The sequence below is a fragment of the Aphelocoma coerulescens genome, chromosome 9 (assembly GCF_041296385.1).
Source record: "Aphelocoma coerulescens isolate FSJ_1873_10779 chromosome 9, UR_Acoe_1.0, whole genome shotgun sequence".
Classification (NCBI taxonomy): domain Eukaryota; kingdom Metazoa; phylum Chordata; class Aves; order Passeriformes; family Corvidae; genus Aphelocoma; species Aphelocoma coerulescens.
The window spans coordinates 3610837-3625632 of NC_091023.1; the positions used below are offsets into that span (position 1 = coordinate 3610837).

The following is a 14796-nucleotide window of genomic DNA, read 5'->3' on the forward strand; positions in this document are numbered from 1 at the left end:
CAGCAAATTTCTGCCTCCACATCACACACAAATGCACTTAAGGCAACATCCAAAAATGCATCAGCTCGGTGTAATACTCCACATACTCAAAGACCTTTAAGTATACTAATACTTCTTAGTTACATTACGTAGTGAGAAACACGTATCCTTACGCAAACAAACCCACAGTTTCATAAAGACCAGAATACACGTAATAGAAATAAAAAATAAAAACTAATCAATAAAACATTGCAAAAGCACTGTAGTATGCAAAAGCACAGCTACAGAATCTGGTGAGAATGCTGAGAATATCCTCCACAGCTACTGTGTAATATTGGTCATGTAGAAGCAGGTTCTGTTTGATTTTCACTGAGATAACAAGAATAATAAGATAACAAGCTTTTGGCATCATTTCCCAGTTATTTTTCCAGCAGGTATTTCCATTCTTCAATCTAAATTCAATTCTGACACAGAAAGCCAGACTTGAGTGTACAGGCTGGCCAAAACAAAAAGTACAGGTTCTATAAGCTTTATGCCTGGATGCTTAAAATAATTCGAAGACAGACAACTAAAATAGTACCCCAATAATACTGAGCATTATGGGATGGACAAAAGCCATGTGAGGGTCAACTGTCAGTAACGGCTTTTTATCAAATGGAGCATCTCTTGCATTTCCCAGAAAACATTTAAAGATACAACTTTATTATTACATCATTGCTATTACCACTACTTCAAAAGGCAAGATTATTTTCAGGCTTAAAACCCTGCAGGGGCTGACCAGAGGACAACGGGAGCCTGCTCAAAGCCTCCCTTCCACCCAATGCCCTGCTGAACCCATCACATGCACAGATCAAATGATTATTTCTAGAGTGAAAGTACAGAGAGTTACTTCTAGAGTGAGGTCATTAGCAAGCTGATGTACTACAAGTAAAATCCTGGATACCTTCCCTATCTTCCTTATTTCAAAACATCGCTACTAGCAAATTTTCCCTCTGCAAATCTTCCCTTTAAAAAGATGAGAAATAGCTGGGAGATAAGAGAACCTTGAAAATTATCTAAGAGCCTACAAAACCTACGCAAGCGACTTTAAATTCAAAGATCTCAAACAGGTACAGGTCATGTGAAACATTAAAGCACATTTACAGCACTTGGCACGTGTCCCAGTGCTGTGTACCTGTGAAGTCACACCTACATGTGGTACTAGCAGGATCCTAAGGTTGGCCCTGGTTTTATAGTTATGCCCATAAAACAGCTGGAACAATCCCAAACAACCACCCTTCTTTTGCCACCTGTCCAACTTGTTAAAGCCCTGTTTGCAGGGCACAGGATTTACCTAAACACTGGTCACCTGAAGGAGAACCTGCCAACTAGAAAACATGCAAGTGCCTTCACATGCTACGTTTGCAAAAAAGGACAATCTTCCAATAAAAACAGATAGGCAGGAGAGAGAGTTCAAGGGACATACCAAGCTTAAAAGAAAAGGTCTCCACAATAAATATAATTCCTACAAAGAAAGCTGAGCTTCTAGTCCCATTTGTATCCCAAGCAAAAGAACTGCACAAACCAGGAATTTGAAACCCACACACCAGTGTTTGCCTACTGTGCTCTATTTTCAACAAAGTGGTACAGGTGGAAAACCATGTGGAGAAAGCTGGGAATAAAACTATAAGATGCCTTGGCTAGGAGAGCAAATATTTATTCTATTTCAAAGATAAGGGTAATGAAAATAAAGCTAAAAAGCCCATGTTGTCATTTATATCAAAGTTTTCCTTGTTTTATTGCATAAACAATTAAAATTACGAATTAGTACAAATCTGTAGGTTCATAATTGGCAATCTGAACAGACACAAAGATACTCAAAACCCCAACATATAATTCAATCAACATTTACCATATAAAAGATAAAGTTCAAGAGATCAATTAAAAAATTCCAGCTCTCTTTGTTCGAAGGTAATCTTTCCCTGGCAAGAGTGGAGTAGCACCTATGGAACTGGGGAGTCCCTCTAACCAAGGCACACGTACCCCTGTATGTACCGAGAAATGGGAATTTCGTGCTTCGAGCGACTGCGGAATGTCATGACTTTGGAAAAGGCACAGGAACACCTTCCCACAGAGCAGGCTCAGTGAATCACTTCCAAATATGAACTTCCAAATCTCCAGCTCACCCACTGGAGTAATTCTATGGGAGCCCATGGGCAGGTAATTAATTAGATTTTATGATGCATTTGGAACTGTGAAGTCTCCCCATCTTCAGACAGAGAATGTATATGTACAGCCATACATATACACACAGCCCTTGTGACAAGTGAGGTGTAAGAGCCCCTAAAAATGGCAGGCAATGACAGCTAAAGGACTGTATTGAGACCTGTGATTACACTCATTCAGTACTGAGTAATTATGGCTTAGAACAGTTTGCAAAATGACAATAATGGGAATGACTTACCGACAGGTTTGCACCAAAAAAGCATAAAATTACAACAACTTTTATTAGTGTCTTCACAAAATCTTACCCCTACCAAGACTTGCAACTAGACAAAACCTACCACCACCAAAAAAAAAAAGAAAAACCCAAATAAAAATGCCCAACAGCAAACCATAACCAAGCCACCAAAAAAAACCAAAATAAAAATCCCTTAAACAAGATCACCTATGACCACAATACAAATAAGCACAGGAAAAGAAGAGATCAATACTTGGTATTATCCAGATTATTCAGCAACTCTGAAATTTACTGGAAATTAAAGTGAAAGTTGAGAGTAGATTGATATATTGCCCTATTCCACCCTAAGATAAAATATGGCAAGTCCTGGGAATACACAGCATGTATTACTTTCCTAATGAATACTTTAAAATTACAAAGTCTATGCACAATAGATAACACAGGTTAGTGAATTTAACAAAGCTTAACCAGGTGGTGGATAGGTCAGAGAATATTCCATGACCCATGTTTTGTGCAAATTAAGTTTCATTAACTGCACAGATGATGATCAAAAATGCTCTGCTGTAGTGCTTTACATTTAATAAATGTGTTTAAGCTTCAGAAGGGTTGTAAGTACACACATAGAGAAGTGCAGGTGGGGATTAAATTGCTCACTCGAAACACCCATTTTGCTTTCTTTCAGTCACACTGCAACCTTCAGTTGAGCACTGCAGAGAGCTAAGCCCAGCAGCCTGACTCACTGAAAAGCCACTAATACTGGCATGCATCCTACAGCTGCATGTGTTTGCTAAAACAGAACAGAGAGATGTGGAAGGATGGGAAACAGCCCTGCTTCACTGTGGAGCCCTGGCACCCTCCCTTTGCCAAGCCAGTGCTGCAACAGCTGCTGGGTGCACTGTGAGCAGAACACACCTGGAAAGTCCTGTGGTTCTCCTACTGGAAAAGCACAGCACTAAAACCTGTGCACTGGCCAGAAATGTTCGTACCTGTGTGCGTCCCCAGCTCCCCCACGGGGTGGGAGGCACAAAGCCAATGTGCAAGGATGTACCTGTGATGCCATTGTGGGTTTCACCCTTTTTTTCTTTTATATATTCTCTGTATTCTTTACACATATACTTGTAGCTTTGTAGCTTCATATTGCAGCTTAGCTTCAACATTTTCCTAGGCAGAAAGACAAAACAAATTCCAGGACCCCAATGCTGTCTTGGCTCTCCTTAGAAACCAAGGCTGAAACCAGCTTGCCGAGACATACTTTTGTAAGCAGGGCCTGGATCTCATCCTAAGGGGGCAGAATCTAGAAGGTACTAGAACTGGGGCAATTACTTCACCAGGCAGGTTCCTATTTGGGGGGTTCTTGTCAGATATGCTAATTTGCAGAATCTATAACAATTGTACACGGGTTACGTGGGGCGTGCATCTTTGGCCTTTTCTACCTGATGAATTTATGCACCTGAGGATCCTCATATAAAGGTACCCTTTTTACCACCCTAACTGTGTCTGACTCGTATTTTTAGGACCAGAGAAAAAGGCATCACCTACAGAGGTGTTTGCTAGGAGGAGCAGGGGGACGACTGCTCACTGGCCACAGACTCACAGAGTTTACACCTAGGTTCTATCTGCTCTACCACAGCTCCTCCAATGCTGCTTTCTTGCATGGGATACTCAACAAAGATCTTCTCGATCTTGTCCTTTTTCCTAAGTCATTTCCCCTGTTTTCCATGCCATGTGGTTCCTGCAGCAGAGGTCACTGCCTAGGGTCTGCGAGGCTCCTGGCTCTCACACTGCTAGCTCACCACTCACCTTCATGAAAGGAAAACTTGTGTTCTCAGGAAATAAACAGGAACTAAGTTTTAATATCAACACTGTAACAAGAAAATAAAACAAACCACAGGGAATAGTGCTGGAAGTTAAGCAGCATCGCCAGGACTCAGGACACACCACACTTCTCCAGTTCACCACTCCCCTCACCCCCAAAAGTAAATGAAGGGGACAGAGTAGGGAAAGACATTCCTTGTCTCACCTTCTCCTGCCACCTCAGGAGACAGCCAGGGGGGAAGAGGACAGCTCCACTGCACTGAAATAACCCATACACGGTGCTTGAGCTCCCTGAGAAGGTCTGAGCTGCCACCTTCCCTTGAGGGCAGCTGGTTTTCTCTCCATCTCTACTGGAAAGTGAATCTGAACTTATGCCTCTGAAGGAAATGATGAAGAACCTTTGCTCACAGCTTTCTTGCTATAATAAAAACTCTACTTATGAACCAAATTTTCTGCTCTTTTGTGTCTGTCTGGGAAACCTTGAACAAAACAACACAGCTCAGCATGCAAAGATATCCTCAGAAGCCATATGACTTTGGAAATCAAGTGAAGCACAGAAGAAAACCATGACAGCTCTATGCTCTCAGTCAGCCAGAGCACAGACAGAACTAACAGGGGCACAGCAGCAGCTCTGAACTCTCATTCTGTACCTAAAACCTTCATCTGAACAGATCTGTACCAGGGTCAAAGCTCCCCTCACCCCTTCCTCACCTGTGGATCCGCACAACCTGCCCTAAGATAGAAGGCTGAAATCCTAGTCACTACCATTCCTCTGGAAAATAAAAAGGGCACTACACTGAGAATCTTATTGCTTCCTTTTCAAAAAAAAAAAAAAAAAAAGAAAATCCCTGAGAGTTAAAACTGCCAATAAAAGATCTGCACAGTTGCAAAATAAGAAAAGAAGAAAATAAAATAAGAAGAAAAATATTGAAGATGCCTTTTCAAACTAACTGTGGTGCAAGAAAGCAAACTGGCAAGCCTGAACATTGAAAATATAGGCAGCTTTTTACCAAGATCTTTTGAAAACTTGTCCTGGGTTGCAGTGTATTCTATTCCCATCCTCATGAGCTGTTGAAATCAGGTGGGGCAGTGTTCCCTTGCCTCCTCCCCCCAGACTCTCTTGCTGTTAATGGCCCATCATTGTCCTGCCCATGACTCAGAGATAACTTCCTCAGGACTATCTTCTGTTAATGAGCCTAATCAACACTTGGCCTCATGACTCATTACCCCATTGTGAGATGCTCCACCCAGAGGGAGGAACCAAGCATCCCATCCTGGATATAATCTGAGATTCTGAACACCAGAGACAACCCTTTCCACTGGATTTCCAGAGGACAGGAGCTACACAGCCACCACTGGACCTGAGGAAGGGCAGACCCTTCTTCTACAGGATCACTGCTACAGAGGACTGCAGCCACCATTCTACCAGACTGCTACCACCACCCTGACTAACAGGGTGTCAGGTTGTATCTTGACTCTGCCAGTTTGAACCAGTGGGGGTTTTTTTGTTTGTTTGTTGTTTTTTTTTCCTTTTCTTTGATTTCCCCATTAAATTGTTATTCTGACTTGGTGCCTCCCACTGGTTTGTTTTCAAACTAGTACAAAACTAGAATTTCATTGGATTTATTTCCATCTTAAGCTATTCTAACACATTTAAAGGAATGCTTGTGATTGAGGCACATGACATGAAACACAGTTATATGTAATAGCTGAATCCTGATTCTTTTTTTAAAAGATCAAAGGCATCAACAGCCTTTCTCTACATCTTTATCTATATACTTGTCCCTGAAGCTACCACCTGTTACAGAGTCTGCAGACAGAATTCTGTCTTTATGCTGATTTTCTTTTCCTTCCTTAGGTTACACAATGTAGTTCATCTTGGGAAGAAGTCAGACAAACCACCTAAAAACATACTTAAAGGCACCAGCTCTCTACACCACTGCAGACCTCCTCCAAGTCCTATTTCAAAATGTCACACCACACACCCACGACATCATCTCCACAGGCCAGAATAAAGTCCCACAAAGAGCCAGAACACACATTCTTACAGGAAAGAAATAAAATAGAAGTAACATATAGCAAAAAAAGAAAAAGAGCACCTTGTTGTACATTACTGGATGTCTGGGCTAATACTTTGCTCTGAATGTGCTTTGTCTTTCTGTGCTGCTAGCAAAGGGGACAGGTTTCTCATGGGACAGCACACATTGCACTCAAACACAAGATAAAAGCAAGCACTGTGCAGAATAGTTATACCTTGGTAAAACTAAACTGGAAGAAATGGGTGACTAAAGGAGGTTTTACCTCCTCGTGTTCTGCCTCCTGTTGAAAAGTATTCCATCAAAGTTTCAGTTGAGAAATAATAGTATTTTTTAAATGTCTGAGTAAACAATGAAGGTCTTTAACAATATCTCAAGACCATATTTAAACTGCTACCAATAACATTGACCATAAAGTTATGTTTGTAACTAAGCTGCTTATTTTGGAGGCATTAACTGTATTAGTACTGCACTCACTCTACAAAGGACTGAAAACTGGGCAGAAAGGAACCCAAAACCAAATGGCTGAAGAAGATGATGCTTTCCATCACCAGATTTGGGTCAGGTGTTAACGGATTTCCCATTCTTGCTCAGATGTAGTCTAAAAAATGCTCTTACAAGCTGAAGCTCAGAATTCCACCTCCACAATCCATGGCATTTGGGAAGGACATTTCACAACTTTTGTTGTTTTGCCTCAATAAATGTTGTTAAATTAAATGTAATCAGTTAAGCAACAATTCAATTGTCTTTTCGATTACACTTCCAAACTTACAGCTCAAGCCTCACATCAAAGCCACCTGTCTAAAAGAATTTACAAAAGCCCTGAAACCCTGTTGTCTCCAGTATTTACCTCTCCTAACAACTCCATTTCTCAGAAAAATTACACTATTTTTCTGCATGCAGCCCATATTTTAAAGAAAAAGTTAAAGCCATCACCAGGTTGACCACCAGCTGTCCTCCACAGATACAGGACACTTTTCTGAATTAATCTGTAAGTATTTTTATGCAGAGTGATTAATAACAAGAAAGAAGGGAAATGTGATGGGGATTAAGTGCTTTTATAGCCTCTGTGTATCTCCAAACTGCTGCAAAATGTTTGCTGCTGGACTGCTGAAGACATCTGGAAGTCAGCAAATAAGCTTGTCTTCACAAGAAGTTTTGAAACTGCTATTTCCATTTGGTTGTATATGCATTCCCTCTTCCAAACTACCTTCCAAAGGTAGGTATAGGCTATTTATTCTTCAAAGCCTACCACAGATGTGGAGCACAGGTTGGTATTTTAAAACTGTCCTTCAGAGATGATTTGAAGATTGTTTGGTTTTTTGATTATGGGAACAAAAACAAACCCAAAATGAGGATCTTGCTACAGCACAGGAAAACAGGCAATTTAGTGGATGCAGCTGCTGGTTAACAAGCATGTGCAAAAGTGACTGTTTTATTTGGATTTTGGAGGAACAGCATATTATATGAGACTTTTACAGATATGTTTACAGCTGAAGAAATCCTTCAGTAAGTTGTGATGTCTGCATGAGCCAGTTGATACTTAAAATTCTCTGAAACCAGTGTTTTTTCCTAAATGCAGTATTTTCCAACATTGTAGCCTATTATAACCCATTCTTGATGTAGTGTGATGCACAGAAACAGAGCACCAAAACTTGCATTCTTGGAGGGACACTGAAGAGGCACACGAATTTAAAAAAAAATTTAAAAAATCAACTATGTTATGTGATTTAATATCCAGCCACTGGATTGACTGATATCACACCCTACTGACTTCCAAGCCTGAACAGCATAGAGGAATCCACCAGAGAAATCAAGACAATCAATTGATTTGTGACTTCTCTGTCCAGTCTTCTTGAGTGAGATTTTTTAAATTATTCTGAAAGTCAAAGGCACAGCTGTCCCCGGCGGTTGGAGCAAAGGGGTTACTAAAGAAAAGGTTTACATCCAGAGGTGCAGCTGTTTCCGAGTCCCAGGAGTCGGTGTCCGTGCTGCTGGAGTCTTCTGTGGTGGTGGGTGGGTAGCTCAGCTGCTCCAGCTGGTCAATAATGTCCGTGAACTGGAAGGCTGAGCTGGACTCGGAGCGCACGGAGTAGGCAGGGAAGTTCAGCATGGAGCTGGCCTCGGAATGGTTGGCAGAGCCGTAGGTGTGCAGGGAGGAGGTCCCATTCAGCGGCAGGTTGTTGAGGGAGCTGCTCTCGGAGCGGTTGTTGATGAGGGAGCTTGTTTCTGAGGGGCTCAGGAGGCTTTGCATTCTGCTTGCTTGGGCCTTCACCTCAAACAGCTCCGAGGTGTCTGATGGCCTCTCATTGCCGTTGAAATCGCTCCCTTCTTCAAATTCAAACTCCTCTTCCATATTCATATCCACGGCCTCGGTTGAGTACCTGTCGGGGCTCGACTGAGCAGAGACTGTGTTTTGCTGGAGGGCATCTGCAGTTAAACCAGCCGACTCTGACAGACACTTAGAAAACTCAGAACCCTTTAATTCTAACCCACTGTACACATAGGAAAATGCCTCAGAGCCCCCAGCAAAAAAGGACATTTCTGCTGGGTCGTCATCAATAAACTCCTCTGACACCTGTAACTGGGAACTTGTCAGTGTGAAAAGAGGGGCACCTCGGCTGCCATGCTGCTGCTCTTTTTCAGCAATGAATACACCTGTGGTAAAGTCATCCTCATCATTGTCATTTTTACAACCAGCAACCCTGCTCTCCTTACTACTCCTCTCTACATCTACATCACAACCACTCTCAACAACAGGACAAGACGGGTTACAGTTTCCTGCAACACTACCAAACCCAACACCTTGGAGCACGGGAGATCCAGGCTGCTGCATCAGCTTCCTCCCCGCTTCTTCCACTGGTGCTGCAGTGGTTTTGTCTGGAATCCTTGGGTACGGTGCTCGGGGGTCCAAGGAGGAAGGGCTGGGTTCAGCAAACATGGGCAGGATAGAAGCAGGACTGGCCAAGGAGTGAACCGAGTGGAAGGGGGCAGCTGTTGAGGCTGGAGACCCTGGAGTTCTCAAGCCCTCACTGAATGGGACACTCTAAAAGGAAAAAAAAAAAAAGCAGAAATACAACAGTTAAAAAGGTTTTTGTCATACATTAAAACCAAATGTAACATCCAGTTACATCCAGATGCAGAAGGAATATATGCTTCACAGGAGCTCACTTTACAGCAAACACTGCACAGAACCTGATCCAGCTGCCCATGTAAAAGGCAAGGTTTTTTTCCTTAATTCTGATAACTGGATGGAAAATTAAATGCATGTATTTTATAGGTGAACAAGCATCCACAGGGAAAAATAACAAAATGACAGTGAAATTCTGTGATCCTTCCTTAACTTCTCCCATGTAACACAAGTGCATTCAGTGAAATGATTGTTTCTTGCTGTGTCCTGCAGAAGGCATCTTGAGTCTGCCTTGAGACTGCCAGAGAGTAGTCAGAGAGTACCTGGAGATAAACTAATCCTCTGAAATAACAACACCCTAGAAAAGTCCAACATTTCCTTTTCGGTTCAGTGGAACTTTGAGTAAAATATTATTCAATTTACACTCCACTGGCTACAACTATCAGATCAGTAACACCAACAAAAAGAACCGTGCAGCCAGACAAAGAGCAAACAGTGGAAGCAATCCTGGTGAGTTGACTCCTTCACTAATCACCTCAGAAAGTTGTTTGTCAATGCCCCTGACCACACCACCGAGAGCGCTGCAGAACTGACCTGCTTTGGCACATCTGTGTTCGAGGTGCGAGTGGATGCTCTGACCTTGCTGTGCCTCCTGTGGAACAGACCAGCCTGTCAGCATCCAAGACATGCATCAGCCTCTTTCTTTCCCCCATCACTTATTGTGATCATTCCAGTAGCCAACAGAAACATCTCAAGCTCTACTTTATCATGTGTTGTTAGTAACTAGTTCAAGTTTTAAAAGGTCAAAAGAGTTGTAAATTAAATGATGCAAGAGTAAGAAACGTACAAAAATGGAGTAAAGCAAGATCCAGATCATTCATGGAACTAGAGAATCATTAAGGTTGGAAAAGACCTCTAAGATCATCAAGACCAACTGTTGCCCCAACACTACCCCATGTCCCCAAGCACTTTATCTCCACGTTTTTTGAACACCTCCAGGGACAGTGACTCCACAACACTTCCCTAGGCAGCCTGTGCCACTGCCTGACCACCCTTTCAGTGAAGAAATTTCTCCCAGTATCCAACCTAAACTTCTCATGGCACAACTTGAAGCTGTTTCCTCTTGTCCTGTCACCCACTATCTGGGAAAAGAGCCTGACCCCCACCTGGCTCATGGGGAACTCAAGAACAACTTGGGGCTGAATACTAACTGGATACTAACCAGCACATTTTGGTTTAACTCTATCCTCTCTCATTATTATAAACATCTAGAGAGGAATGGCTTCAGAACCAGAATGAGCTAATCTGCAACAATTGTTCAAATTTTTACAAATTCAGTCTACCATATAGAAGTCTGTATGTTAGACTCCAAAAAGTGGCATCCTACCTAACTCTCGTAGTTAGGTCCATTCTATGTCAATAATGAAACAGAAAATCAAATTTTTGTATAGAAAAGGAACTCAACTGGAGTCTGAGACACTAAAAATATTTATTAATAGTAGATTGATGCAAACTTTTAAAAATTCCTATTAAATCCTTATAATCTTTTGGATTAGGAGTAGGAGTTTCCCACACATAGTTTGGATTAGGATTTGGAGGAGGAGGAGTTTCCCACATGTAGACTGGACAGCTTTAGAGTCAAGTAAGTAAAAAACAATTTTATAATGAAAAAGCATATTCTTAATTTATATATTTTTATGTTTAGAAACAACTGAGTCTTTAAGGTCACCGTTTCAAACTTGCAGATCTCAAGTTCCATTATGTGCTCTGCCACTGGCTGATTGCACAGCCACAGTGGCACACACACAGGTCCTCATTAACATTATGGAATCTTGAGTATGTGCTGAACTTTCAGACAGCTAAGCCACACATTGTCCATAGACATCAAAATGTGGTACCAAAACTTTCCTAATCTTCTTACATCATCACAAAAAACCAAATCTTTCACATTCTTGTTTAGCTACCTTAAATTTGATAACTGAGGATGAGCCTGCCTCCAAGCAGCATGAAAACACTGAAATTTAGGCAATGAGGGCACTGTGAAAGTCTCAGCTGTGTTTTGCCTTACAAAGCTATTTCATCTTACCTTTCATATGGGGTTCTCTTCATCCCACTGTCCTTAATATAATCCACTAGTTGCTTCTGTGTTCGTCCACTGTGAACCCACAGAAGTACAAAGGTTATCAAACACAGGGGATGAGCATTAGAGATGGAATGACTTTAAAATACTTCTTCCTTCTGATCTCAGTTTCTAAGACATAATGAGGCTGTTGTGTTTCTCCCTACCTGTATCTGAATGATGACCCTCTGGTGAAGAACACTGCTTTAGCCTTTGGCTTTGGCTGGTCGAAGAGCCTAAAGAACGTGTGATACTCCACACAGATTTTCCAGAAGTTTTTACACTCATCCCTACTTCCCAAAAGAAACTCCAATGTATCTTGATACGGGCCCTGGGAAAAAAAAACATAGAAGTTCAGTAGCACCTAAAATGACAATAAGGAGAAAAGGAAGGCACATATGGGTGCCAACAAAAAAGCTGAATTTCAGTGAGAGGCAGGACTTTGCTAAATCACTTCTTGCATGCCTTAATGGGAGTGATTCTGAATGCAGCTAAAAATTATTTAATAGCTTTCAAAAATGTTTGCTTACCTTGAAACTGTAAAAGTGTTTAGACTTTAGAAACATGCTCAATATAACTCAGCTTTAGAAATCTCAAAGAAAAATTTAAATATTTAAGTGAAATAGTAGCTACTTTAAAATACTAATCTTTTTTTTAAGAGTTCTGATGCTTGTTTCCCTGAAATTTAGACAAAACTGGAAAATACTGCATATGTCAGAGTACAGTTATCCCATGGAATTTCTGAAGGGCTCTTTGTGAGACACATTGCTACACAAGCAGACAGTGTGTCCTGTTTCAGGTGTCCTTGATACATGAAATTATAGTATGTCCAAAATTGGTTTTTTCCTCAATTTTAATATAAATTAAACACTGAGTGCAATCTAGTCATCCAGCGTGGAAGCAACAACAACTTTGATGACATCTGCAATCAAAAACATCTACTGTAAATCAGCTAAGCATGAAAAATAACACTTGTGCTATACAGATGTATAGAAAAGATGAAGCAAGAGTAATCATACCATCCTTAAAATGAAGCTACAACAATACAGTTTCAGCCACCTATTCCTACCTGAGATGTATCAGGTAATTCTCATTTGAATCAAGAAAGTGGATGTAACTTTTTCGAAGTAGAAGTATTGAGACAGGGTGCACCAAATTCCTGGGTCTAGTAATTCTTTTCTGTTTTACATTTATACCTGTGTAAGCTTGTGTCAAGAATAAGCTGAGATTGAAACACAAAACCTAAAGATCCTAAGTTATGGGGTGAGAAAGGAAGGATTTACCCTTGAATGATGAAGCCAAGCCTGCCCCGCTGAGGCTGTTTTATAAAATCACAAACTCCAGAAATGTTCATAATAAAAGGAAGCACAGGTATTTTTTTCAACACTGACCAGTCTATATTACAGTAAAACTTACACAGACCTCTGGGTGGAGCTTAATAAGGAATCTTTTCCTCTTGAAGCTCAGTTTACGGACCTTGGACCAGTTGAAGGTATTGATTTTCGTGTTACCCTGAATTAAAATGAGAACGATTAAATGTTAGCACAAGTGTCAGAAAAGCAGAGTACCAAATAAAATTCTGTTGTGGGTATACAGACACGTGTATGTGGACACATTCAGCTGGATTTTTAGTTCTGGTGACAATATTCCCTTAAACAAGAGAGGCCACTGAGCAGTCTGAGAGGAATTGCAGGACTGCAGTGGCTGATGCACCTCCAAAAGAAGCTGCCCCACAATAACTAAAGAACAGGTAAGACACAGCTGAGCACCCAGAGATATTTCAGTAGATCAGCTGCCTCTGTGTTTTGGGGAGAGGAAAACAGTATCATTGCTTTCATAAACAGGACTCTGAGCACAGAGTCACTTATTTAATACAACAAACATAGTAACACTAATTGGCCCAACCACTCCAATCAATCAGCATTCCTATACAATAAGAGCAACAATATCCCAGCAAAAATACACTGGAATATGAAAAGAAGAGAAACCAAACCAAAAGTCCAGGATGACAGACCTGACCCAGGCCTGTTCCAAATGAATTGATTTTCTCTGATGACACAGCTAACTTCAAGCAAAGACCCTCTACTTTACTGTCACTTGGTTTTGATGCTCTTCACTCTGCACAAGAACAAGCTGCACCGAACAGTATTTTGGGGGCTTAAATGACACTCCTTGACCATAGAGCACATTAGATTTTCAAGACATCAGAGATACCTTATGGTAGAATGGGAGACTTACTCCCAGACTTGCTAAAGGACAGACAGACACAGTTTGCCATCTGTACCTGGAACACCAGCACACCCATGTGTGAAACTGCCAGGTTGATTTTGGTGCCCTCACGGTCAGAGGCAAGGTGGAATCTGATGCCATACATCTCCAGTTTCCGGGCAATTTCAAGCACTTGAAAGTCAGATTCAGCAGGAGTTTGACCCCTGTAATGAAGAAAAATAAAGTTTTAAGAACAATCTGCTTCTACTATACTGCCAACACTGCTAACACACTTAAGTCTGAACTCTGGCACTAAATGTGAATTTTCTGTCTCATCTAGTTGGGTGGTTTCACTCCAATTCACATGTAACATTGAAAATTCTGTAATGACACAGCTGATGGGCAATGTCAACTGCATCCCAAGACAAGTGCTGAAAGAGATTTTAGTTAGCTCAGAGCTTTTTCAGTTTAGAAACTATGAAGTTAAATCCAAATTCAATCCACAGTGCTCCTCCTTCTGCTTGCTTGTGTACACATTAGCATTGACTAAGATAAGAAGTGAGAGCTGGTAGAGTTGCACAGCCAGCAAAACAGAAACAATGCAAATATTGCAACAGAATGACCCTTTTCAGGTCAGGTTTTGGGAGCACAAATTTTATTACTCTATTACTTCCAGGTGCAACACATTCCTCCAGTCTTTGGCTGGATAATTCTCTCTCTGCCAAGGAATCCTGAGAAGGCTCTTTAAAAGAAACCTCATCTTGCTGTCAAAATTACCCTAAAAACAGGAGGAAGCTGTACACAGACAGGAGCAACTGCTCTGTAAGGGTGCACAAGGTCCAAAACTACAACACAAAGACTCTTCCTGACTCTGGCACACACCTGTCACAGTTTCAGCCCTCACTGACTGCTCCCCAGCTTAGCTGATGTCAAACCACTAACACTTTGCTCTCCTGCATGAAAACAGTCCTTTTTTTCCTCAATCCCCCCCCGTTTTTCTCCGTGAGAGGGAGTGTGTTAGATTGCAGTGCATTTTCAGCTGGTACTCGTACTGACTTTGCCCTCTAAG

The 14796-nt window shown here is 41.4% G+C and overlaps 1 protein-coding gene across 6 annotated transcripts in view; it reads right to left on the minus strand.

The window, feature by feature from the left end:
* Positions 1 to 14796, minus strand: part of FARP2 (FERM, ARH/RhoGEF and pleckstrin domain protein 2) — a 75050-nt gene that overhangs the window by 24402 nt on the left and 35852 nt on the right. For all 6 annotated transcript variants that reach the window (XM_069024653.1, XM_069024654.1, XM_069024652.1 and 3 more), the window contains 6 exons: positions 13804 to 13951; positions 12942 to 13031; positions 11687 to 11850; positions 11487 to 11555; positions 9995 to 10052; positions 9076 to 9316 (listed from right to left, as the gene is read on the minus strand). In XM_069024653.1, coding sequence (XP_068880754.1) covers positions 9076 to 9316; positions 9995 to 10052; positions 11487 to 11555; positions 11687 to 11850; positions 12942 to 13031; positions 13804 to 13951 — 770 coding nt within the window. The remainder of the gene's footprint in view (positions 1 to 9075; positions 9317 to 9994; positions 10053 to 11486; positions 11556 to 11686; positions 11851 to 12941; positions 13032 to 13803; positions 13952 to 14796) is intronic.